The following is a 26,318-nucleotide window of genomic DNA, read 5'->3' as shown; positions in this document are numbered from 1 at the left end:
ACCCTGGATTCCTGTGAAGGGGCTGAGTAGCACATTGAACCACTAACCTAAGTTGGCAGTTCAAACTCCCCAGCCTCTCTGAGGGAGAAAGTTGAGACTGGCAGCTCCTATAAAGAGGTTCCCATGGTGGGTGGGGGAGGGATCAGTGTTTCTTACAGCACCCTCCAGGTGACACCGCTGCCACAGCTGCACTGGAGCCACAGGGCCACCTGAGACAGATGACAAGCTCACCCCCCTCAGGATGCCTCTCCCCAGGGAGCATGGCGTGGCAACCGGATATCTGAATAGATATATTTATTGTGAATTAGGTGTGGGGGTTACATAACACATCAGCCCGCTATTTTAGGAAAGACAAAACCACCAGCACATGAGCTTCGAGCTGAGCCAGGCCATGGTGTCCCTGGGTCCCTTCCCCTTGCCTCTGGTGTGTGGCCCGGAAGTGGCCAGTGTGTGGCTATGAGCAGGTTTGCCCAGCGCGTGGCTGGCCCTCTCCGCGCTGAGGATGGGCAGAGGGGAGCCGGGTGAGGAGATGAAGGCTCAGTTCCTACGAACTGCCGCGGCGCCCCGACACAGGTGGGCTTTTCAGTCTCTAAAATGGGAGCAATGACTGCGCTCACACTTTTATGATCTGAGGAGCGAGGGGGGAGCGCTCAGGGCAGCTGCTCTGTCTGCAGTGTGGGGTGCTTGCTGTGCTGCTTGGGGAGAGGGTGGGCCTCCGAGTCCCCTAAGCACGGGCGTCACCATAAGAAAGGTCACTTAGGCTGTGCTCTGCACAGGGGACCAGGAGCAAGCAGATACCAGGCACTCAGAGGCTACAGAGACTGGAGGGGGCATGGAGGGGGGGAAGCTGGGAGGGAGGCCTGTGGCCAATAGACCACCCACAAGCTGTCTGCCATTGCTTCTGAAAGCTTAACCCCCTTGTCCCAAAGCAGACCACGCTGCCCCCTGGAGGGCACTGGAGCACTAGGGGACCTACAGTTTATCCTGGAGGAGGGGCAAGTGCTAATTGCCAGGGGGCTCTGAGTAATTTCCTTTTTTCCCTGAAAAGGGAAGGTTAGGCCACACAGATGTGCTGGGGCGCCTATGGACCAGCCCAAGCTCAACCCAATGCACCTTCCAACCCCGTGGACTGCGGGTTTGCGACCCCTGCCAACGCCACGGAGCAGGGATCTCTAGGCCTGCTTTACCATCTGTCCACGCTGAGGCCCCAGCCCACGGCCATCCAGTGGACTCTCATGAGTCCCAGCCACCCAACATGCCGGAGCACAGCTCCCAAGGGCTTCTGGGGCTAGGAGTCTTTGCTGAAGCAGGCTGCCTCAACTTTCCCCTTAGAGGGGCCAGTGGATTCTGACCGCCAACCCTGCACTTCACCCACTGCGCCACCAGGCCCCTGGCCGCATTCCTCACACTCACTCACTGCTGGCTCACAGCGACCCTGCGGGACAGCGCAGAGCTGCCCCTGTGGGTTTCCGAGGCTGTAACTCTTGACGGGCTCCAGGAGACAGACCCCAAACCAAGCCTGGGGCTGGAGAAGCCCTGGTCTCTGTTTTACACTGGCTGGCCTTGGGATTACCAGCCAGGTGCTTGACCTGCCGCACCACCAGGACCCCTTCCACCGATCCTAGCACACGGTAAAACAAAGGTGACCAGATTTTAACATTGGTAAAGCAGGACACCATTGACCGGGGGTGGGAGTTCTTGACTAAAAATTGGGTCTTCCCATTCTGTCGTTCCCTAGCTTGTCGAGCATTCTTTCCAAAAATCAGGACTTTTTAAAACCGCCGCGGGACACATTGTTAAAAAGCAGGACTGTCCCACCAAAAGCGGGACTTCTGGTCACCTCAGGTAAAACCCAGCGCCTGCACGTCGACCCAGACTCAGGACGTGTGCCGGAGAGCCGTGCTCTGGGGGCTCCCAACGGCTGACCTTTCAGAAGTTGACTGCCAGGCCTTGCTCTAGGTGACTCTGGGTGTATTCAAAACCCCCACCTTCCGGTTCGCAGGCGAGTGTTAGCCTTTTCCAGCACCCAGGGACGAGCACTTGATCACTCACAACTCAAGGTCACCGTGCTGATTCTCAGGCGCCCTGTAGGGTAGGGAAGGACTGACCCTGTGGGCTTTCAAGACTGCACATCCTCCGGAAACAGTCTCATCTTTCTCCCACGGAGCGGCTGCTGGGTTTGAACTGCTTTGTGGTAGTAGCGCAACATGTAACCCACATGGGCTCAAAAAACTAACAAACAACAAAACCTCACTGCCATCGAGTCCGTTCCTCCTCCTAATGCAGCAGGACAGTTCTACCTAGACTGTGGCTCTACAGGAGTAGAAAGTCTTGTCTCTCCCCCTCATAGCAGCTAGTGGTTTCAAACTGCTGACCTTTCTGTTGGCACTCCAACTCCTTTAGTCAGTGGATGAATGGATATAACCAAATCGCACTCACTGCCATCGAGTAAATTCTGCTTCATAACCAACCACCCTTCAAGGGCAGGGTAGAACTGCCCCTGTGGATTAGCAAGACTGTAACTCTTTATGGGAGTAAAAAGCCTCATCTTTCTCCCTTGGGGCACCTGGGGATATCAAACTGCTGACCTTGCAATGAGCAACCCAGCCCAAGACATAACCACTACACCACCAGGATGCCTATGAATGAAGAGGCTGCTCAATTAGTAAGCATGACAAACATCAGCTCACAGTAAGCAGAGAACATGTGGGCTTAATTTTGCTTCTTTCCTAACTTGTAGGTACAATGCCTTAGCGCAGACTGGCAAGCACAAGTAAACCAGGTAGGCAGATGCTCCCTTGATGGGCAGACACAGGAGTGAGAAGGAAATGCTAGTGGAACACGTCCATCTGGCCAGATGGGTTCCTAAGGCCTCCGCCTCCCTCAGGCTACTGGCTCAGGATGATGCTCTGCGAGGGGTACATTCCAGTAGCCAGCAGGAAACGGCGTGAGCTCAGTGGTGATGAAGCCTGAGGTTCCACATCCCACTGCTGTTCCTGAGCTGCTCTTTCTGTGACAACCGCCCCACTCACTCGGCCCGAGTCCAGCACAAAAGGGCGGACAGAGAGAGTCTCCTTGCCCCATCAGGCCTTCCACGGCACCTCTGAGTCACCTCCACCGGCAGTCGGGGCAGGGGGGCCCACATACCTGCACTCTTCTGTACACGCTGAAAGGTGAGCTCAGGGACCTGTCCTATTGCTGGTCCTCACACTGCGAGATGACTGCTTCTACACTCTAAGCCTGGACGTGGACAGCAGGAAGAGAACTTGACAGCCTGCCCAATGGCGCTATTTCATACCAAGGTTTCCAAGATGGGCAGAGAGGACACAGGAGGAGATCTACTGGGGTTACCTGGACAGGTGCAGAAACCCTTTGTTGTGGGGGTAGCATTTGCTGTTTCTGGTGCCCAACCAGCCAGGTGGTTTAATTCTCAGCAGTGACTGGCTCCCCAAGGCCATCCCTCCCTTAGGCCCAAGATGGGAGTAGGTGGGGGCAGTGAATGGACGAGGCTGGATCATGTGGGGACCCTGAAGAGGTCATACTAGCGAGGGTCATCAGCAGAGACGGTCTGGCTTCCCCAGAATCGAGCCAAGGCATGCATGCTGCCCAGGACGTGCCCCCATTCTCTCTTTTAGAGTGTCCTGGGTTGAGGGGCAAATTATGTCTGGCGTCATCACGGTATCACGCAGTGTTCTTCAAATGGAAAATGCCTGGGCTCCAAGGCTTGCCAGCAGTAGAGTGAGGTTGGTGGCTTTGTTTGTGAAGATCGGAATGTAAGTTGTACAAACCAGCCAGGCAGGCCGGGAGCAGCCGTGGTGGCCCCCAAGCAGAGGAAAGTGTGGCTGACCACGGGGCTCTGCTCTAAAGAGGAGTGACTGACCGCTGCTTCCCAGCCCAGCCAGAAAGCCCACTTGCAGACATCGTTTATGCCCCCTGGTTAAAGCTTCCAAGCTGAAGCAGACAAGGCTTGCAAAGGGCAAACATCAGAAGAAATGTACCAAGGGAGAAGGGACCCCCAACTCCATCTTCAGCACCCACCTGGAGCTACTCCCCCATTCAACCACCACCTGGTGTTGCCATGGGGACCCCGAGCCATTTCCCATTGACCTTACACCCCACCCCACCTCCCCGCGAGAGATCTTGTGTGTGTCAGGACGAACTATTTATCTGTGTTCCGTGAAATGTTGTAGACTGTGGGCAAGACGGGACCAGCCCTTCACAGGAACCCTGCCCAGCCCTTTGGTAACACCCTCCGCCCCCGCCCACACACACACAGGGCCCCATCTCAGGGCTACCCATCGACGATTGAGTTCCCGAGAAGTGTGAAGGGGTGTCCAAAATGAATGGGAAAAGTTCGATTTGAAGAGAATGGAATTTTCCTACGCACTTTTCTTTTCGAAGCCCTTTCCTTTGTAACCCAAGAGGCATTTGGCAGGCCATGGCCCCTCCCCTGAGTTCCTCAGGCCCACCCGTCCTAGAGAGAAAGTGCGCAGCAATGGGGAGACAGGCTCGGGCAGAAACAGCGGAGGACCTGTGACCTCACACGTTTAATCAAGCTGCAAGATGCCCAAAGTCCAGGGTTGGCAGAATCTGTCCGCCCTCGTGTGTGTGTGTGTGTGTGTGTGTGTGTGTGTGTGTGTGTGTGTGTAAAACTTCAAAGCTAATTGGTTATTTTTTATGTAGGCTTAGCCATCATCATGCAAAACTGACTGGTCAAGCAGTAAATAAAATACACGCGCACCCCACGGACAGGTGTTTGTACATTTCAGTCCTGGCACATAACAAAGCAACTATTGGCCCAGCGGGTCCTGGCAGTGAGTCCCTGGCTCCTTCAGGCAGCGGCCCTGGTTCACCAGGGGGCTCAGGTGTTGTAAATTCTTGAAGCTCTTTTCGCTGCACTTTGGGCATCGGGCAGATCTTCCTCCCTCTTCTCCTCCTCTTCCTCCTCCTCGGTGCGCTTGTGTTTTAAAAAGAAGTCAGACTTTAAGAAGCGGCTGTAGCTGTCGTACTTCATAAGATTGAAGATCTAAGAAGGAAAAGAAAACAATTCCAAGAGCTGAGGCTTATCCCATCCCATCAGCCCCCGTATTTAAATACTTACCCCCAGCAGAGAGCGCAGACATGAACAAGACCTTGCACACTCCCCCAGCTGCACCCCCCACACCCCCTGCTGCCTTTCTGACCCACAGACATACAGCAAGCGCAGTCAGTCCCACGGCGGGCAGGGCCGGGCAGAGCCCTGGTGTGTTTCAGGTCCGTCTGGTGGGCCCCGTGGCTCAGAACCACAGGAGCGGACACCTCTCTATTTCCCCCCACAGCTGAGATTCACAGCACTGGCCCATGGCCTCGTGTCTCCACTGAACTCAGGCAGATACACTGGGACGCCCTTCTCTTGGAGCTTGGAATATCCATCACTGAGACAATGGTGTCATCAAGCCAGGGCAGCACCAGATGCTGCTTGCTATTCCGCCAAGAAACAGAAGGAGGCCACCCCGTGCAGGTTGGCTGTGGGGCAGTCTCTTCTGTGGAGTTGGGTGCCAGCTCACAGACTCAGGGGTGGGTCACCCAGCCAGCGCCCTGCATTTGTATAGCCAGCAAGGTAAGCACAGGTGACTTGTGCCTACGTACTCATCTGTCGTGAACAGTTTCACCTGTCTTACTTCATCACATCCAATGTGGTGAAATCCATGTGAAATTATAGATAGAAGAATAAGTAATCTGAAACTGGGGGGGGGACCCCCTCAACACAGTGCCTGTCGGAAGTCGGTCACCAGGTCTTTCTTCCTTATCTGTCTCAGTCTGGAAGCTCCTGTTCAGAGTTACAGCAATGTGCAGCATGGGGGGGTGGACAGAGTCGGGTCTCCAGAAGGCGAGACCTCCACACTGACTGGACTGCACAGGATAGGATGGAGGAGGACAGCTGCAGTCCACACAGGAGTGACTTCAGGAAAAGCCCCCAGCAGCAGCCTCCAGATGATTGTAAACACTGCATGAGCAGACCAGCTGGGAGCACGGCCCACAGCCCGGGGAGGCCCCCCAACCTAGCTGAAGTTGGCTGCAGGCAGGGCTGTCACCTCGGGCACCACTAGTCGAAGATTCCTGTGGCTCCCCATTTCAGCACACACACTCTCTGCCACCCCATTTTCAGACCATTCATAATCCCCCTACCTCAACCACACACCAAACCAGCTGCCAAATGATTCTGACTCACAGGGATCCTCACAAAAGGGGTTGAGAAAGGACCCACAAAAAATGGGTGTATTTGCTGGGTTATCATGGGAGAAACCCTGGTAGCCTAGTGGTTACATGTTGGGCTGCGATCCACAAGGTCAGCAGTTCAAAACCAGCAGCCCCTCCGAGGGAGAAAGACAGGGCATTCTACTCCCGTGTCAGAAACCCAGAGGGGCCATTCTACCCTGTCCTATAGGTCGCTGTGAGTCGGCATCGACTCAATGGCAGGAAGAAGCTGCCGTGGATTGGACCGGTACCCCAAACACGTGTTGTGCACCCTGACCTCACGTCTGGGCCTTACATAAACGACGCAATGTCGGCTGCCCTATCTTGAGTGGATCTCTTGTGAGACAGAAAAGAGATTAGAGGAGAGAACGTAGCAGAGCGCAGGGGAAGTTGATACCAGGACACTTGGAGGTTTCCCAGGAATGAGGACACAGAGCACAGGGCCACCCTTGAGGGGACAGAGAGTGCCAGCCCCTCCAGCCGGCGCCCTGCATTTGTATTCCCAGCCTCCGACACGGAGAACGACTGTCTATCCATTTTCAGGCACCTCTCGCCACGTCAGCCTCTCTCCCTCTCTCGGGACGGGCGCCGTGACTTGCAGGGCATCTTCAGTCGGCCCCTGGGGTGAGAGGAACCCCCACCACGCATCCCCGACCCCCGGACTGCACCAACGCAGCTCGGCAAGCAGAGTGGAAAGTTCTTAAGGCGCCTCGAAGGCTGTGTGCTGCTGGGCCGGGTTATCACAGGGATGGCGAATCCCTGACCACTCGGCCCACCCTCTCTCCACACACAAACTATTTTGTAAAGTAAACGTCTTAAGATGGCTAAGAACTCAGACATCTGCGTGGGGGATGGTCAGGAGCCTCGGGACTGACGTGGGATCTTTCCAGCTTCTGTTTCCCAGGCCGACGGTGAGGCACGCCGGACGCCTGGGGTACTCGCTGTGAACTGAGTCCCCATCGCACCGCATTCTGGATTTCTTTAAATGATTCAATGACGAGGGCTGATCCAGCCCTGGCGGTGTAGTAGGTTGTGTGTTGGCTTGGTAACCTTGAGGTTAGCGGCACCATGGGAGAAAGATGGGGCTCTCTACTCCCCTAAAGAGTTGCAGTCTGGGAAGCCCACAGGGGCCGTTCTCCCCTGTCCTATAGGGTCACCATGAGGCAGCATTGACTTGATGGCCGTGAGTTTGGGTTTGGTGCCTGCCCTATGGTCCTTCCAGTCTTGTTCAAAATCTCAAGCTATTAAAAAAAACTGCACCTCCCTTGTTGACGGGAACAGACATCAGAAGTTCAAAAGTAAACAATCTTATTGAGGTGAAGGAGAGCAGTAAGAGTAGAGACCCAGAGCCCACCCGGGGATATTGACACATTATCCCCACACAGAGGGGCTGCACAGAGGAGAAGATGCATCCAGGGGGCAATGTAGCCCTGACGAAGCACGCAACACTCCTCTAGTTCTTTAATCCTTCCTCCCCCCACTACCATGACCTCGAAAATCCTGCTAGACTGCTGTACATACACTGGTACAGACGAGATCTTTCAATATATGAAATTCAGGATAGACAAACCCCCTTAGAAACAGTATTGGGAGTAATGATTCCAGGAGTTCAGGGAAAGGAAAGGGGGAAGAAGGGGGAACGGACAGCAATGATGGCAGAATAACCCCCCCCTCGAGGGGGACGAAGACCAGGATAGCAGGTGAAGGGATAGATGGGCAGAGTAAGATATGTATAAATAATAACAACAATACATACTCTATAAAGGGTTCGCAGAGGTGGTAGGGTGGGGGAAGGAGGGAATAAAGAGGAGCTGATATCAAAGGGCTCAAGGAGAAAGACCATGTTTTGAAACTGTTGATGGCAACATTTGTACATGTCCGCTTGATATAATGGATGTATGGATTGTTCTAAAATATGTAAGAGCCCCCAATAAAATGATTTATTAATTTTAAAATATTTTTTTAAAAAACAACTGCACCTCCTTAACCCCAATGTTGCCCCTCTCTACACCAGTGGCAAACAAAGGGCTCTAGGCACAAGGTCAGCGGTTCCAACCCATCAGCAGCAACTCAGGAGAAAGAGAGGGCTCTCTTCCCCTGTAACGAGTTACAGCCTTAGAAACCCAAATGGGCAGCAGGTCCCTAAGAGTCGGTATCAACTCGACACCAGTGATGGCAGCGATACTACTGATGTCACTGTCAGGCAGTGAGTTGGGCTTCTAACTCAAGGTCAGCAGTTCAAACCCACCAGTGGCTCTGTTAAGAGAAAGATGAGGCTACCCTGGTTTCCATAAACTGTTGCAGTCTCAGACACACTGAGTTGGAATCCGCTGTGTTAGTGGGTTTGAGTATTTGGTTTACATGGGTTACCAGAACCCCTGCTGGCAGCGGGGTCAGGCAAAGCCTCAGGGACCAACTCACCAGGGGCCCCATGAGGAGAAAGGCCTGGCAACTGGGCCCCATACAAATGACAGCTGTGACAGCCCCATGGGGCAGGTCTACCCTATCCCGCAGGGCTGGGGGGCAGGCAAGGAGATCAGCACGCTAGTTATCTGGAGGGCAGGGTGGGGGTGGTTCCCTGTGGTTTGAGTCCCACCGTCTGCCAGGGGACACTACATGCTTCTGTGGTACCAGACATGGGTGGGGGGTGGGCGCAGAAGGAAGGAAGGAAGGAAAGCCGGCTGGGTAAGATCAGCCAACGAAAACACCCTGCATCAGAAATGCCACCCACACACACCCCATCTCGGAGATGGCACAGGGCTGGAGAGCACCTCGTTCCACCGTCCCCAGGGGCTGCTCGGAGGCAGGCCCCACACAACAACGGCAGCTGAGACCAGCATGCTGGTTGCTTATCTACTTTGTATCAGTCTTGTCATTTGCCAAAACTCATAAACTCACTGCCAATGAGTTGACTGCAACTTGTGGGACCTGCCCCTGTGGGTTTTCCGAGACTGTAAGTCTTTGTGGGAGTAGGAAGCCTCGCCTTTCTGCAGCAGAGCAGCTAGTGGGGTTGAACCACTGACCTGTGGTGAGGTAGCCCCACTGGTAACCCCACTAGGCCACCCGGGCTCCCTTAGTGACTTGCTCAGTGTGGAGAAATGATTAAAACAAAGAAAAGGTTATGAGAAAATGCAAAAATCCATAGCCAATGGCAAGGAGGTTGCCGAATGCTATTACTATTGCCTAGCCCCCACCCCCCACTCCATGCAAAGCCGCCGTCCTTCACGGCCTCCATTATGCAGCCCTTTCTAACACAGGAGCCCCCCCCCCCCGCCCCAATTTCCAGGTGCCCACCTCACTCCGAGTCTGGAATAGCTGCTCAGTGTGCATGTAGCCGCCTGGCCGCCCTCAGGCACCCAGACCCCAGCTTGCCAGGGCCCACCATCTGAGCAGGGTGCCTGTCTCCGCAGAGCCTGCACACGGGGCAGAGTATCCTGTTTGTCTGCAGTCACTCTGAGGGCCCTGCTTCCAAGGGAGGGAGGTGAAGGGTCCACCAGAGTCGGGGTGGGCAACAAGGAGGGGCCGGGAGGGGCCACCTAGGTGGAGAGGGGACTGGGAGGTTCATGCCAGGAGACCCTGGGAGACTGCAGCCTCTTCTCCTGCCCTCTGTGGGGAAGGGGCTGCTATTCCACAGAGGTGTGGGGCATGGGCGTGGGGCAGTGGCCAAGGGCACAGAGGTCTTGCTCTGAGGCATAAGGAATTAATGCTGTCCCGGCCAGCGGCTGTCTCTACCCAGGTCTCCTCGCCCTGGCCCCGAAGCCCCCGGCAGCAGGGACCACGCAGCACAGAGCCCCTCAGTGAGGGCACTTAGCTGAGGAATTAAGAGACTGTGCCCAAACACCCCCCAGAAAGTGCCCCAAGATGTGTGTGCTGTTGCTTACCACAGCCTTCGCCATCATGGAGGTCACCGCCACAAGTGGGAGGCAGTAAATGCTTACCGCGGGCATGCGGTTAACAGCAGGAGTCAGGTGGTACAGACACTGACCATGGCCACACCGGCAGCATCTGGCCACAATCCCTCCTTTTGTCCTCCCTTGCAGGCCCTGGCTTTACCTAGCTGAGGCCCACTTTGCCCACCACAGTGTGTGACAGTGAGGGGTGCGATGGCTGACAGCTGGCTCTGGGAGGCACTCTCCTAACCACTGCACTCTCCTGCCACTCAATAACCTGCCCCCCTTACACACAGGATCCATGGCCACGGTCAATGTACATGAACCTCAAACGACCCAAGACCTCATTTCAAAACTGCATTCAACATCAGAAACAATGGTCCCACGTGTGTCCTTTACATCTGTGTGCCCAGAAGTGGGAGACACTGTCACCCTAGCCGTTCTGAATCACAGTGGCCCCTTGGAACAGAGCACTGCCCCTGCCCCCTCCCCGCCAGATTTCCTAGGTGGTCTAATCATTCAGGGAACAAATGGCTGGGTCTCTTTTCCTGCGGAGGGGCTGGGGGCTTCCAACTGCCACCCTTTCATTTGTGGCCTAGTGCTTGACCCTTGCGCCACCGGGGTCCCTTCAGGGTCCAAGTATGGAGTCTGCAGCGCTCCTATCCCAGCAGGAAATTTGGTGGCCCTAGGGGAGGGAGCCCAGGGCAGGCACGCTGATGGCTCACGTATCGGGCTGATAACCACAAAGTGAGAGGTTCGAAACTACCAGCCACTCCTCCAGAGAGAGAGAGGAGGTTTTCTACTCCCGGAAAGAGTTACAGTCTCGTTCAGCCACAGGGGCAGTTCTGCCCTGTCCTACAGGATTGATGTGAGTCAGAATCAACTCGACAGCAGTGAGGACAAGAGAGGGGTCCTAGAACAGCCCTGATGGTGCAGTGGTGCTTGACCGCTAATTGGTAGGCTGGTGGTTCAAACCCGCCAGTGGCTCCACGGGAGATAGATGTGGCAGTCAGCTTCCATAAAGGTTGCAGCCCTCGAAATGCTGTGGGGCAGTTCGACCAGACAAAGGGGTCCCTGATGGCAGTGGGTTTGGTTTGGGGGTTCTAGAAAGCTGGGCCTCCTGGTGGGGAGAACTGACCCCGTGCTTCCTCCATCCCAGGACTGACCTGAGTCTATCTCCTGACCCACACCATCAGTAATCTCAGTATGTTCGCAAAGACAAATAACGTGCAGACCAGTGGTTCTCAACCTGTGGGTCATGACCCCTTTGGGAGTCGAACGACCCTTTCACAGGGGTCGCCCAATTCATAACAGTAGCAAAATGACAATGATGAAGTAGCAATAAAAATAACGTTATGGTTGGGGGGAGTCACCCCAACACAAGGAACTGTATGAAAGGGTGGTGGCATTAGGAAAGTGGAGAACCCCTGGTGTAGGCAAACCCTAGGGGGGCTCAAGGTGATAGAAGGGGGACATCAGAGAACGGAGACGCTCAGCATGAGGAATGGCAGCCGAGGAGGCAGAAAAATCCAGTTGGAAGCTATGCTGCATTTCTGTTGCCATCTAGCTGCATGCGGGCTGCCCCGCCTCGGGACCCCATCCTGGGGCGGCCCGTGGCGGCAGGGCGCTTGGGGAACCACGAGCAGGGAGCCTGCCCTGCGAAGGTGCCACCTGGGCAGCCAGGGCGGCCCTGTCTCCAAGCCCCCGGGCTCCCGGGAAAGGCGCCCTCGCGGACGCGCACGCCTGGCGCAGGCACAGCGCCGCCTCTGCAAGTGGCGAGCGGAGGACCGCTCCTCGCCGGCTGGGCCACCTGCGCTGCAAGCCTGCGGATCACCTGGGCACGTCTCCGAAGGCTGGTCCCACGGTGCTTCCATGAGCTCGCGGGAAAGTGGCATGAAAAGACCGTGGGATTCTCCCGCAGACTCTCTGGAGACCCCGGCCCACAGGAGACGGCCCCATAGGGGACACTCGCACCTTGCCCCTCCCCCTTTGAAGACACCCAGCCCCCACCCCCACCCATGATCTTAAGGTGCGAGGCGGGGCACCTTCACGCAAAGAATGTTTTATTCCTGTGATTTCCTGTCTGCTTTAAGAATTGGGTTTAGTGTTTAAGTGAAAAGTCCCTGAATGAAGGCGGCAAGTCATAGCTCTACAGGTGGACCGGATGACATGTCTCTCTAACTCCCAGACCACTACTTCCTGAGCGCAGTCACCCGCAGACATGCGCCCAAGGAGTTCTGAAGGGGGGCAGCTGGGGGTGGGGGTGGGGGCACCTGCACGGTTCCCCAGCGGGGGGGTTGGAACCAGGTTGGAACCGCTGGGCCTTCCTGTTTCAGCGCTCAGCCTGTAAACAGGTGTCCCTGTCACGACTGTTTGGTGCAGCTTTGTCACAGTTTAGTGCTGGCTGTTGGTCTTGCTGTCGAAGGTGGCCCCGCAGGGCTACGCAGAATGCAGAGAGACTTAAACAGCAGCCCCCGCCCACCACCACCCAATAACGGGTCTGAAATCCTAACCCATTTGGAACTGAGTTTTTGCCATTAACGTTAAGACCCTGAGCCCTGTTCCTACGGGCTCGCTTTTCTTCAGTCAGGCGAGTTTGAGGCAGAGAAATAACCGTGTGGGCAGAGAAGCCACCACAGCCGTGGAAGATCAGAGTACAAGAGGCAGAAAAGACAAGGGCCTCCCCCTCAGGCCTGCACCCTGAATTCAGACGTCTAGTCCCCGGAAACAGTGTGAGAATAATTTTCTGTGCACTACTTGGGGTGTCCTGTCGCGGATGCACTAGATAACTAAGACGCGTGCGTTCCGGAGAAAAATACGTTAGAAAAACTTCATCCAGGAACGAGTTCTGTGCACATCAATCAACCAAAATCACACATAAACCCTGAACCTGCTGCTGGCAGGCTGGCTGGCAGTGAGCCAGGCATCATAGAGCACTTCGTGGGGCGTTCTTGGCCACGCCCATCATGGAAGCAGGTCCCCGGCCTCCCCTTTCTCCCACGCACTGCAGGAGGGGCTCGACCGAGCCGCCTTTATGTTCAGACGCCGGCACAAACTGCTTGTACCTCCCTACGAATCAGCAATGTCTACCAAATAGGATGTCTTTACACAGAAACGCACATAAAACAAGGTTATGCATTGACACACACACAAAATGTGACCAGAGGCGCACGGAGCCTGTTGACGGGATCCAGTTTTCCCTACAAGCAGTGGCTCCATCTTGGCTCATTTGATGGTTGTGGCAACTTCCTAGAGCAGTGGTTCTCAACCTTCCTAATGCTGCCACCCTTTAATACAGTTCCTCATGTTGGGGTGACCCCTAACCATACAGTTATTTTCATTGCTACTTCATAACTGTCATTTTGCTACAGTTATGAGTCGTCATGTAAATATCTGATATGCAGGATGTATTTTCATTGCTACAAATTGAACATCATTAAACATAATTAAAACATAATGATTAATCACAAAACAATATGTAATTATATATTGTGATATTTATGGTTTCCTGATGGTCTTAGGTGACCCCTGTAAAAGGGTCATTCGACCCCCAAAGGGGTTGCAACCCATAGGTTGAGAACCACTGTTCTAGGCCCTAAGGACGGTGAATGATGAGAATCGACTGTCAGACCACGTGTGCAGATGGAAATGGGGAGAAGGAAGCTTCTCTCCCTCCCTCCACCCTCAGACGGTGTGGAAAGGGCTGCTCAGGTGGGGCACCAATGGGACAGGGACGCCTCCTCTCCCTCCTGGGATGTCGGACGGGGGTGCCCAGGAGGAGGTCCTGGGGTAGGCTGGCAGAGGGCAGGTGAGAAGACTAAGTCCCAGGTGGCCCCCAAAAGGGCCTGAAGCCTGGAGTATGCCCGGAGCTTAATGAAACCATCAGTGCTGGGGCCGGGGCAGAACTCCAGGCGGCAGGAGGCTGGGGGTGAGCGGACAGAGAGCCTTGCTTGGGGCCAAGCCCCCTCACAGGCCCAGAGTGCAATACCATCACGCCCACGTGGTGGTGGGAGCACTTTTCCCTGAGTCTGTCACACTCAAGGAAGACACAAACCCCCACTGGCATGCTTTCTGCTCGCAGTGTGGGCATCTGATTGTTGCTGTTTGCCACTGCGAAGAGAAGCTAAGAGCTCTTCTGGTGACCAACACTCCCTTCCCCTTCCTCTAAATACCAGGTTAAAGATGTAAAAAAAAACCAAAAACACACACACCAAAAACCTGAAAAGTAGTTCAAATCCTGTCCTCCACACCTCGCCCCTCATAAGGCAAATGGCTATGGGAACCACAGGAGGTCAACTTCCCTTCCCTTTGACCTGCCCACCACAGCCTGCCCACTGGTGCTGCACACCTGCCCAGGCCTGGCTGCTCTCTGGAAACGGGCAGTGGCAGGCACGCACATGACCGACACATCCAGTCTGCCCCCTCAGTCCAGGATCGGGCGCTGTGGTCTTTCAGGGGGCAGGGTCTCGTGAAGAATAAGGGGCTGGGGGAGGAATGGAGCCCACACCCCACATGACCCTCCCTGACTCCTGTCTCCACACCTGGCCCAACCCTTATTTCTGTCTATAAACGACACGCTTCTCACTTCTTGACATTCCTGGCACAGCGAAGCGCTCGGCTGCTGACGGAAAGGGTGGGAGGGAATCCATCTGGAGCCACCTGAGAAGAAAGGCCAGGTGATCTACTTCCCAGAAGCCAAGCCACTGCAAAATCCTACAGAGCCTAGTTTGATCCCGATAGACGCGGGCATGCTACGGATCAGGGAGAACTCCAGGCCATCGGGCGGTTGGTTTCTCAGCTCAGATCCCGAGGATAGAGCCTCCATTCACGGTTCTTTTCTTGGTCCCAGGATGTGGCTGGGAGCGCTGACACCGCTCCGAGTCTTGCTGTTTTTAAGCATCCGAATGTTGACGGCTTCCTTCCGTCAGCAACGAGGCTGCGTCCCCTTTGCCTCTCCCAGACCAGGACCAACGCTGGTCTGGGTGGGGGCTTCCTGGCAGCCCGTAGAGACACGGAGAGTCCTATAACTTCACGGAGGATCGGCACCTGTTCCCCCTCAGGCCTGTGGCCGTGCCTGTGGGCAGAGAACAGTCATCTAAAGGCAAAGTTGCCTTTCAAGATGATCGCCACCGTTCGCGTATCACAAATCTCACTGTTCGGGGAGATGATCGTGTCCTGCTGAGGGACCCCAACAAGGTGCTTTCTGGCAAGACAGAAGTGTAAAGTGGGCCGGAGACATTTGTGGGACCAGGTTTTTGTTTTAAACTCACCCGTGCACCAACTCAAGTCACCCAGTTGATCTCAACAGGCTCCGTTCTTCAAAGAGCTGACCGAATACCCCAACACATTCCTGGCTCTGAGTGATTATAACAAGGTCGCAGGCTATAGGGCTAATATTCAAAAGGCACTGCCTTTCCCAGATGCCAGCAGGAAACAGAAGATACAATGAAAAGCAGTACCATTTGCATTAATACCAAGGGGGGAGGTGGGGACAGCAGAAAGATGTAGGTATAAATTGTGCAAAATATAAAAAACAATATGAGGAAAACTACAAAACTCTACTGAAAAAAAATGAACCATCTCAATACATGGAGACAGAGTCTAGGCTCAGGACCCACGTCCGTCGAGTCAGTCCATGACTCTTAATGACTCTATACACTGGGCTTCCGAGCCTGTCAATCTTTACAGGAGCAGACAGCCTCGTCTTTCTCCGGAGAACTGGCTGGTAGGTTTGAACTGATGGCTTTGTAGTTAGCAGCCCCACAGTTAGGATCCCGACAAGACAGTAGTAGGTGTGTGCTCCTGGCTAGTGGTTCCCTGTGGGCCTCCTTCCCTGGGCTCTAGTCACGGGGCTCAGCAGAGCACATGTGTGCAGCTGCTAAGCAGTCAGGGCGCCGGCATTTCACTTACAAAGAAAAGCATGCTAGGCTGCGGTGACTACTTGGCCCCTTCATTGTGTAGCTGAGTAACTGAGAGAATGCTCTAGAATCAGCTGAGAGCTGGGAGCCCAGAAGCGCAAGACAGAAAAGGGGAAACAAGGGGGGGGGGAGGAGCAGGGGAGGGAAGGTGCATGGAAGTCAAAGCCACTGCTAGCCCCAAGCACAGCCCCACGAGGAAAACGGCAGCATGAATCAGAAGGTGAGAGGGACCATGAGAACTCCGAGGTTGGAAGACAGCCCTTCCAAATAATACTGATTCGTGAGAAGAGTCGTCCTCAGAGGGCTGGTATGGAGGGGAAAGCCCACCTCGCCAGAGCCCAGGGCACCACCCATCCCATGGCCCCTCTCCTACCACACAACCTTAGGCTGGTCATGGGGATATCCGGTCAGTGGATCCTCTCCCAGGGTGAGGTGGCAGGTCCCAATGAGCTGCAGAGGCCAAAGTATCCTGCCACCTTGAGGAGACTTTCTCATTGTTTTCCCAGAATCCACTAAAGGGTAAAACAACCGCATAGACCTTCTTGTGCGCCTCCGGTACGGACCTAAGGTGAGCCCTGCCATGCTCTGGAAGTTGCCTTAAGACAAGTGCACGAGGACAACCTGGATGTGACTGACGTGTTGGCTTGGAGAACTGTTGAAGAGGATCCTGTGCATTTCAGGAGGGTTACCGATCCATGGCCTCTACCCACCAGATGCCAGTAGGATTCCCTTTGTAACAACCCAAGAGGCCCCCAATGCCCCTTGTGTGCCACTTAGATCAGAATAATTATATTCATCTTCCTGCTACGTCCTCCAGGACACACATGGTCACCACTAACAGAGCACTGACCACATGACATCCTCCCAGTCACCTGGTCAGAACCTCGCCTTCTACAGGAGGAAACTGGGCCCAAGGGGGCGAGGGGACCCATCTTTCCCAGGCTTTCAAACAGACCCCTTTGCCACTGAGTCTATTTTAATTCACAGCCACCCAGCAGGGGGTTTCTGAAGCTGCACATCTTAACAGAAGCAAACAACCACATCTTTCTTCCTTCGCAGAGCGGCTGGGGGGAGAGGGTGTCCAAGCTGTGGCCCCCCAGGGCTCCTCGCCCGGGCTCTCCCGGCTACTTAATCCAAATGTCCTTGCAGAAGGAAGGCGTCAGGTCTAAGGAAGTGCAGTCTGTGGTTATCTAGGAGCGGCGGTCTGACATCCGGGCACAGCTCGGGGAGGGAGGTAACCTGTGTCTGCACTTTTTCACAGGAGGACACAGTAGCAGTGCTCAGAAACAGGACCCGCCTGCATGGTCGTCAGGTGCCAACCTAACCTACCGTGATTGGGACACAACTCTAACCCAGAGGGCAGGGAGTTCAGCGCCCCGTCAACCCAGCCAGGGTAAATGCTAAGCCACGGTCAGCAGGCCACCGTGTGTGTGCGGCGGCCGACTTTTAGTGACAGAGACACCTCTGGCCAGCTGGGTCATCCACCAGAGCTGGGGCCCAGCCAGCTGCCCAGCCTCCAAGTAAATCAAACCAAACCTTATTAGCCCAACCGGCATGTTCTATAAATAGCCACCGCTCAAAATCCCCGAGACCTGGCCACGACCTCTCTCTTAACTCCAACGCTCTCCCTCCCAGCCACACCCCGCTCCCCCAAACAGGCCTTCACACGGGTCTTTGGACCCGTTTTCTTCCTCTGCTGGGCTCTGTTTACCATTCGCCTCCCCTGACCAGGACGGAAGCCCCAGCTCTCAACACAGAAACAGCACAACAAGGGCAGTCTCAAGGCCCATTCTGAGTGGCAGCCCTTGAGTTGATTCTGACTGATAGGTCCCCACCGTGACCGAGCATGCCCCCACGGAGCTTGGGGCTGGCATCTAAACAAAGGCAGATCGCTCGGGGAGCTGCGGTGGGCCAGAGCCGTTAGGTGAGCACTGCACACCCGAGCCTAAACCCAAACACCAGACTGACAGGGTCCAGCGTCACAAGACAGAGTCCAGCTGCCCCACAGAGCTTCTCGGCTCCAGACTTCACAGAAGCCCCAGACCAGGCCTCTGCCCGCCTACAGCTGCTGGGGGCTTCAAACCACCGACCTTGTGCTAGGCAGCTGGGCATCTAACTGCCGAGCCTCCAGGCCTCATCTCGTGCCCCCTGGGACCAGTGTGGGGGTTCACTCTGCGGCCCAGCCATCTGTTTGAGCAAGCCCTCCGGACGGTTCTGGGGCCCCGCTCAAGTTTGTGGGACTAACTTAAACCTCTGGTCTCCACCAGAGTAACGGTAGGAGTGGGTAGCCTCGGCAAGGTCACGGTCAACAGAGATCTGACTTCTGTCTGTTCCTATTTGATGACACATTTGTGTGTAGCGCTCCCTAAGAATAAGGGACTGCTTCGGCCAGAGAGACCAGTCCCTGGAGAAGGACATCGTGCTCGGTCAAGCGGGGGTGGGGGTGGAGGGTGGGGGATGGACTGTCACAGTGGCTGCAACAATGGGGTCAGGCACAGGCACAATTGTGAGGATGGCGCAGGACCAGGCAGTGTTTTGTTCTGTTGGGCATAGGGTCACTGTGGGTCAGAACTGACTTGCTGGCACCTAGCCACAAGAAGCGTCAGGAGCCCTGGTGAGGGGCAGTGGGTAGGTAAGTGCTTGCCCAAAAGGTCAGAGTACTCAACCCACCAGCTACTCCCTGGGCGAAAAAAGTGGCAGTTTGTTTCCATAACGAGGTAGCCTTGGGGATCCTACAGGCTGCTTGACTCAGTCCTAGAGGGTCGGTCCAGGTCAGCATCGACACACTGATGGCAAAGGTCTGGGTTTTGTAAGACGAGTATAACACGCAGTCCCCTCTGAAGCTCCCGGCAAAGAGCTCGGCCTCAGGGGCAGCATCACCCCTTTGCTTGTGATGATTAGCGGTCCCCATAAGAAAAACGCTCCAGGAAATGAAGCCCAGTGTTTCCTGCCTTCCTGTGTGGACATGCAGCTCACGGCTCCCCTCTGCGCCACGGCCTGGGGCCAGGCTAGGAACTAGCTCATGGTACTGGAAGTCATGGCTGGAAGTCATGGCTCATGTGGACATTTGTGCCAAGGCTCGGAGTGCTCCGGTTTGCTTTCCAGCTCCTTCCCTGCAAACAGCTGCCACATGCTGCATCCTCATAAAGCCCTCCCACCACGGTCCCTGTCCCTGTGGACTCAATCCCGACGTGTTGCCCCTCCACGGGGGACAGAGCCGCCTGTGCTGCATCAGGCTTCCAATGGCTGGTTTGGGAAAACAGATCGCCAGGACTTCCTTCAAAGACACCTCTGGGTAGATCCAAACCTCCAGTCTTTGAGTCAGTAGCTGAATATTTATCGTATATACTCGAGTATAAGCCAAACCGAATATCAGCTGAGGCACCTAATTTACCATAAAAACTGCATTAAAATTGTGCTGAAAAACTCGCCTTATACACGAGTATATACAGTAACTATCTGGTCACCTGGGGACTCCTCAAATAGCACTGCACCCCCTCTCCCAAAACCAAATCCACTACCATCAAGTTGGCTCTAACTCAGTGATCCTGTAGGACAACGAGAGCTGCCCAGCTGTTTCCAAGGCTGCGATCTCTATGGAAACAGAGAGCCTCATCTTTCTCCTACCGAGTAGCTGGTGGTTTCGAACCACTGACCTTGCTCTTAGCGGCTGAGTGCTTAATCATGGTACCAGCCAACCCACTGCATGGAGTTAATTCTGACTCCGAGTGGCCCTGTGGAGTCAGAGTTGTGCCTTCCGGTTTCCAAGACTGTAAATGTTTACAGGAGCAGACAGCCTCATCTTTCTCCTAAGGAGCGGCTAGTGAGTTTGAACCACTGACCTTGTGATTAGCAGCCCAATGATTAACCCACGGCGTCCCCAGACCTCCTCATCTAGCTGCTGACCCACTGTGTGTGGCCCAAGAGCAAACACTGGGAACCCCTTTAGGTCAAATCCAGATCCCACTGCCTGTCAGACTCTGCCTTTGATTCGCCCAGCGTCCCTGCTGGGATTGGACGTGCTGGCTTCCAGAAGTCTACCACCTGGCGTTTCACTGAATTCTTGAAGGCCCGGGATAAACACAGGTTTTCTAATCAAGGTACAGTTGAGGCAGCTGGGTTACCTGGTCCTGCAGCTTCTGGAACATCAGAGGGTGTGGTTCTTCCAGAATCTTCTCGTTGAGCCGAGACTGGCCCTCCACATTGACCTGGGATGAGGCTTTACTGGACAGGAAGGTCATGTAGATCTCCTTGGCTTTGTCCTGCATCTGGAGGAGACACAGGGAGCCCGTTTGTTATCTGGGAGCACAGCCTTCCTGGCTGAGCCCAATTTGCCCCTACAGGCCAGGGGGGGGCGGGGGGGGCAGGCAGGGGCTGCCAGGCCAGAGAGCAGTCAGCCCTGCAGCCCCAGCTAAGCTCTCTCTGAGACAGCTCCCAGAGTCTAGCCTCTACCTGCTTCTGCCCTCATGCAGCTGTAACCTCATCTCCAGTCACAAACCCTGGGGAATGACGAGAGAAAGAATCGCTGCCCAGTGAGCCTTCAGGATAATCCTTAGAAAAAGTCTCCCAACTCAGGACTCGTGGGAGTATCATGCAGCCATCAAAAGGAATAAAGTTCTGATGCAGGCTACAGCCTGGGGCCTCGAACACATGGTGCTAAGTGAAAGCAGCCAATCAATCACCAAGGGCAAGAGATTGCATGGGTCCACTTATAGGAAATCCCCAGACACAGAAAGTGGGTTAGTGGTTGCTGAGGGCTGGGGGTGGGGCGGTGGGGAGACCACTTAATGGGCAAGAGCGCTCCTTGGGTAGCAAAGCCCTGGAACTGGTGCACACCATCACAAATGCACTCAGTGGCCCAGCACCGCACCTCTCACAGCGGTGCGCACAGCGGCGTGTGCTTGACCACTGGTCTGCCGGTTTGCTGCACAGCTGCCAAAGCCCTCCTCAGGGAGCTGAAGAAACAGAAGCCCCTACGGCTCCGATCCCGGGGGTCCCTCTGAGGACTGAGGGGCCGGGCTACTTCCGACCCCCTCATGTGTGTGAGAGAGAGAGCAGAACAGGAAACGTACCTCGGCACGATGGGCGCAAACATAAGCGTTAGGAGGACGGTGCAGGACAATGCAGTGTATCACTCCATTGCATGGGGGTCAGTAGGAGCCAGGCCCAACTCCACAGGACCTAACAATATTTGCATGCACACACACACAGATGTGAACAAGTTTAACCATGCACATACATCCCTACCACCTATTAAGCGCCTAATCTGTCTCAGACACATGCTAGGTGCCTTGCAGTCACAGCCCGACTTCCTTAAACCTCGGAACACCCAGCAAAGAGCCCCAGTCTGTTGTGCTGTTTCCCTGTCACGGAGAAGAATGTGGCCGGGGCTGCAGTGAGACGTGGGGCTGGGAGCCCCAGAGTCGTGTGTTGCCATTCAGTTCTCCGCAGATGAGACACGCTGTCCCTCCACCCCGTGTGGCCTGCCAGCCTTCTAGAGCCGAAGTGTCTTTTCCAGGCAACGAGATGAGACGCTGGCATCTCCGGTGCCAACTCCAACATGTTGAGAGTAACTCATCCCACGTGGACCCACAGCCAGTGCCCACAGAAGCAGCAGCCAGGAAGCCAAACAGCCCACTGCGCTGGGAAAACAGGCGCAACGCTCTCGGCGCGAAGAGGGCACTTTGCAGGCTCAGGTGCACCTGACTCAAGCCGTAGTCTTTCCAATCACCTCACACACGTGGGAGCTGAACAACGGATAAGGAAGACCCAGGAATTCTAGTGGTGGTGACGCACATTGAATATATACCATCGATGGCCAGATGAACAAATCCATCTCACTTTGATGATGACAACCAGAGGGCTCCCTGGAAAAGAGACTGTACCGGGCTGCCTTTGGACATGGCATCCGGAAAGACCCGTTCCTGGGAAAGAGCCTGGTGACTGACACGGCGGAGGGTCGGGGAAGGCCCACAGTGGGTGGAATGAAACTGTGGCTGCGACAAGGGGCTCACACGTGGCAACCATCCGGCAGCTGGTGCAAGACCAGGCTACGGTCCCTTGTGTTCTACATAAGGGCACCAGGAGTTAGACTCAACTCAATAGCAGCCAACACCAGCCCAATAACAATGACTACATCCAAGTAGTGAACTGAGCTCCGCTGTCCGCCCTGGAGTCCCCAAGGGTAGTCCTGCTGGGAAACCAGCTCCTACAGAGGCTCTAGCCGCCTTTTAAGTCTTAGAAGCAGAACCGGAAAGACTGAAAGCATCCTGCAGGCTTCAAATTCCATCAGCAACACTCTGATGGAAGGGGACGCCACCTCAGGGTGAGTGCTCGGTAGAAACAATATGCGTATCATCTGGGCTGCAGAGGCCTGGCCTGATCCTCCAGGACCTTCCTCCAAATTCTCTTTTCCGTTAGAGAAGGAAGCTTTCCTGGGCACTTACACACACACACACCCTCCCCCACTTACCCCAGCAGCAAAGATGGGGGCTGTTTCTCTAAGCACATGACCTTACTCTACAGAGGAAGCAGCAACGATTGCTTCGGAGACACAGAGCTGTGGTTTGTCTGGAGCACAGAAAGGTGTGCTGCAGAAAGCCCAAGCCGAGCAATCCCAGGCTCTCAGAACCCGCTGACCCGACCAGAAGGAAGAAGGCAGAAAGTTTCGAGGCCGGATGCTTAGAAACTGAGTGAGTTGGTTTGTTGTGTCAACTGGCCGATACACACATGTGGGATTGATTGAAGGGCGGAGGGATAAATGGCTTGGTGAGCCTCGCCTTTCGAATTCTTGGGTCTCTTGCTTTCTGGTGGTCGCACCAGGGTGCAGCTGCCTTAGGAGTTCCCTGCTTCAGCTTGCAAGGCTGACTTCCTGCCAGGCATCCCCAAGGAGAAGCCACATGGACCTACCCCGATGCAGCCCTGGGTGCTGAAGCAGCCATGTGGAGACCCCTGCCAGTGCTGAGATGCTTACACATTCACTGATTCGGCTTTCCTCCTGCAGTGGGCATCATTGCCTCTGTTTTGTGAGATGGAGGAGGACTTTGTGGATTGGTGTTGGACATATGGGTTAATGGGTTAACTGGGTTGGGCAGCACTGGGTTGGGATATTTTCTTGATGCACACTTAACCTTTACATAAAACGCTCTTATACGGGAGCAGGGAGGGAGGGGAAAAATGAGGACCTAATGTCGGGGGTTTAATTGGAGAGAAAATGTTTTGAGAATGATGAGGGCAATGAATGTACAAATGCGCTTTACACAATTGATGTGTGTATGGATTGCGATAACACTTGTATGAGCCCCTAATAAAATGTTTAAAAACAAACAAACGCTCTTATACATGGGTTTCTATGGATTTGTTTCTCTAAAGTACCCAGACGAACACACTGAGGAAAAGCCGTTTTTGGGGGGTGTTGCTATAGTTGTTCTGGGAACTCACTGACAAAGGTCCCCACGAACCCCAAATCTACTTCCTGTTCACCCACGAAAGCTAGCCTCACCAACGCCTTCAGGGGCAGGCCCAGGTGGGGATCACCGGCCACGCCCAAGAGGGCAGCTGTTACGGATGATTAATTTGAGCAGATCATCGCTTGTGTCACGCTCAAAACACAGGGGCCTCTGAAGAGGAAGCAGGCTATCCCAGCGACGGCCCAGGACGAGCAGCAAGACCCAGCACTGCAGAGCTGCCTGCCTCTCACGAAGGCCCCACTCTAAGCAGCCGCGGGCCTCCTCCCCACCGGTAGGAAGGAACATTTTTGGAAAACCACTTCCTGTTTCAAAGCGACTGTGTGAAAGCAGAATTTCAGAAGGTAAAACCCAACCAACTTGGTGTGATGAGAAACTTAACAGTAGTAATTCGGGGGGTTTTCAGGACAAAGACATAAAAGGAAGGACCTCGGCCACCAGAGCTGCTCACCCACCAATCTGCATCTCCGGACTTGCATCTGCGCCTAGAAGATGCGAAAAGCAGTAAGCCCAGCCTGACTTCTGTGCTAGTGTGCGGGAGGACTTCCACCACGGCGCATAGGCCTCTGAATGTATTTTCCTCTCAACCGTGTGTTGGACATGTGAACATGAAATACATTTGTAATCACCCGAAAATACAATGTTTTTTCAAAAAAACTTTTTTAAATCCATAAACCCTACATGGCCTGCTTTTTCTCTTCCCAGACACACATTCAGACAGGGAGATATGCACCCCTACATGGGACCTTGTAAATCCAGGCTATCTTAGATGGTTCTCAAAGGGCTAGCAGTGGCTCTCAACCTTCCTCACGCCACCACCCTTTCAAACAGTTCCTCATGTGGTGGTGACCCCCCCAAACCATAAAATTATTTCTGTTGCTACTTCACCATAATTTTGCTACTGTTATGAATCGTCAGGTAAATATCTGATATGCAGGATGTATTTTCATGGTTACAAATTGAACACAACTAATATAATTAAAGCATAGTGATTAATCCCAAAACAATATGTAATTTTATATTGTGAAATATCTGTGTGTTTTTCCGATGGTCTAAGGCAACCCTTGTGAAAGGGTTGTTTGACCCCCAAAGGGAGTCGCAACCCGCAGGTTGAGAACCGCTGGACCAGTGAGTAGCTTGGGATTCCTGGGTGATGCAGATAATTAAGGTACTTAGCTGCTATCTAAAAACTTGGGAGATGCCAGTCCTCCCAGAGACACGTTGGAAGAGGACCGTGAATCTCCTGAAGGCCAGCCATTGGAAACCCTTTACAGAGCCTCTGCCTCCACAAACTTGGCATCAGACTAGATGGTTCCCGGCTACCACTGCCAACGGTTCTGAAAGATCTCTTTAGAAGATCCTAGCTAGGAGGAGAGAAAAATGTGGAACCGAACTCAAAATTGTAAGACAGACCAGGTTTTCTGACCAGGTAGGCAGATGGGACCCCAAGACCATGATTCTTAGTCACCCTTCAGGTCCAGGACTGACTTCGCCTCCCTGTTAAAAATCATCAAAAGGGCACATTTACCCAGGAGCAAAGTCCAGAGGGTTAGGGAAGGAGGGGCAGAAACTGGAAACACAGGAAGAAGTCGATACTGACGGTATGTCCAGGGGGGTTACAGTAGCAGTGTCAAGGAAATGTGTGTGAACTGCTGAATGGAAACTTTGTAAACCTCAGGCCGTTCACAGCAAAATGGGGTTTTTTTTGTTTTGTTTTTAAGAGAAAGAAAACCCTAGGGAGCCCCATTCTCCTGTGACACACATGGGGTCACCATGAGTCAGGGTCAACCTGGCAGTCCCCAGTGTTTGGAGGACAGGTGGGAGGAGCTAGAGTGGAGGGCAGGCCCCCACCTCTGGCATCAGGCCCGCCAGGCCCTCTTGAGTCTCCCAGGGTGAACCGGTCGGGGGGGGGGGGTCCCCAAAGCGTCACCAGCTCAGCCCCAACCCAGGCTGGGGAATGGGCCCTGCGGCGGCAGAGCTCATCTGCGCGGAGACAGGAAGTGTGACTGAGAGGGGGACCCAGAGCTGCCAACCACAGCCGGTCACGGGACAGCCGGGTGTCCACAGCGATACTTCCCAAGGAAGGGAAGGAGAACCAGGGCTGGCCAGCTATTTCGGTAGATTCTCCAAATAGTTCTCATCCCCTGGATTCTAGCTGCTGGGCAGGCAGGAACAAGACACCCACCCCAGGGTGGGGCCCCGCCAGGGACTCGCTGTGGGGCCTTCTTGTCTCTGGTCCTACAGGCCCACACTGGCCACAGCCTGGTCTGGACGGGTCCCTCCCCTGGACACCAGTTGTTGCCCTGAGAACAAGTGTCCTCTGGACACTTCCCCCCCAAACCCTGGGGCCACAAAGAGTCAGAGACCCAGACCTGCAGCTCCCCTGAGACCTCGGCCCCAGAAAGCTAGAGCCCGGCAGTATGGTTCGTGTCGGCTGAGCCCCCCCCCCCCCCCCCAACAAGCATGCTGCCACTCTGCCCACCGGTAAAGCCAGACAAGGCAACTGTTTACTCCAAGCACCCTCAATCAAACAGCCTCGCCACCCCCAGCGGCTCAGGAAGAGGGGGGCTCTGGGTCTCTTCCTCCATCCACTCACTCTCAACCCCTCCTCTGGCTGCCACCCACCAGCTGCTCCTCCCCTCACAGCTCAGCAGCCTGGCTTCGCTCGGTCCTTCTTTCAGGAAGCTGGCCCTGCTCTCCGTGCCACCTCCTTCCACTTCCCACACGGTGGGCTGCCCCTTACCACCCCCCAACATACACCATTCCCTCTGTTTTGTGAGATGGAGGAGGACTTTGTGGATTGGTGT

At 54.7% G+C, this 26,318-nt stretch overlaps 1 protein-coding gene across 1 annotated transcript in view; it reads right to left on the bottom strand.

The window, feature by feature from the left end:
• Positions 1–4,509: 4,509 nt before the first annotated feature.
• The window catches only part of RGS10 (regulator of G protein signaling 10), a 38,032-nt gene continuing 16,223 nt past the window's right edge, over positions 4,510–26,318 (bottom strand). The window contains exons 4-5 of the mRNA XM_004700900.2: positions 20,170–20,313; positions 4,510–5,026 (exon numbers count right to left, since the gene is read on the bottom strand). Coding sequence (XP_004700957.1) covers positions 4,862–5,026; positions 20,170–20,313 — 309 coding nt within the window. The 3' untranslated portion in view covers positions 4,510–4,861. The remainder of the gene's footprint in view (positions 5,027–20,169; positions 20,314–26,318) is intronic.

The sequence above is a fragment of the Echinops telfairi genome, unplaced genomic scaffold (genome assembly GCF_000313985.2).
Source record: "Echinops telfairi isolate 266 unplaced genomic scaffold, ASM31398v2 ScPeMD7_70;HRSCAF=299, whole genome shotgun sequence".
In the NCBI taxonomy this organism is placed as follows: Eukaryota; Metazoa; Chordata; class Mammalia; order Afrosoricida; family Tenrecidae; genus Echinops; species Echinops telfairi.
Note: the sequence above shows the minus strand (reverse complement) of the source record. Positions and strands in the feature narration are given on the sequence as shown.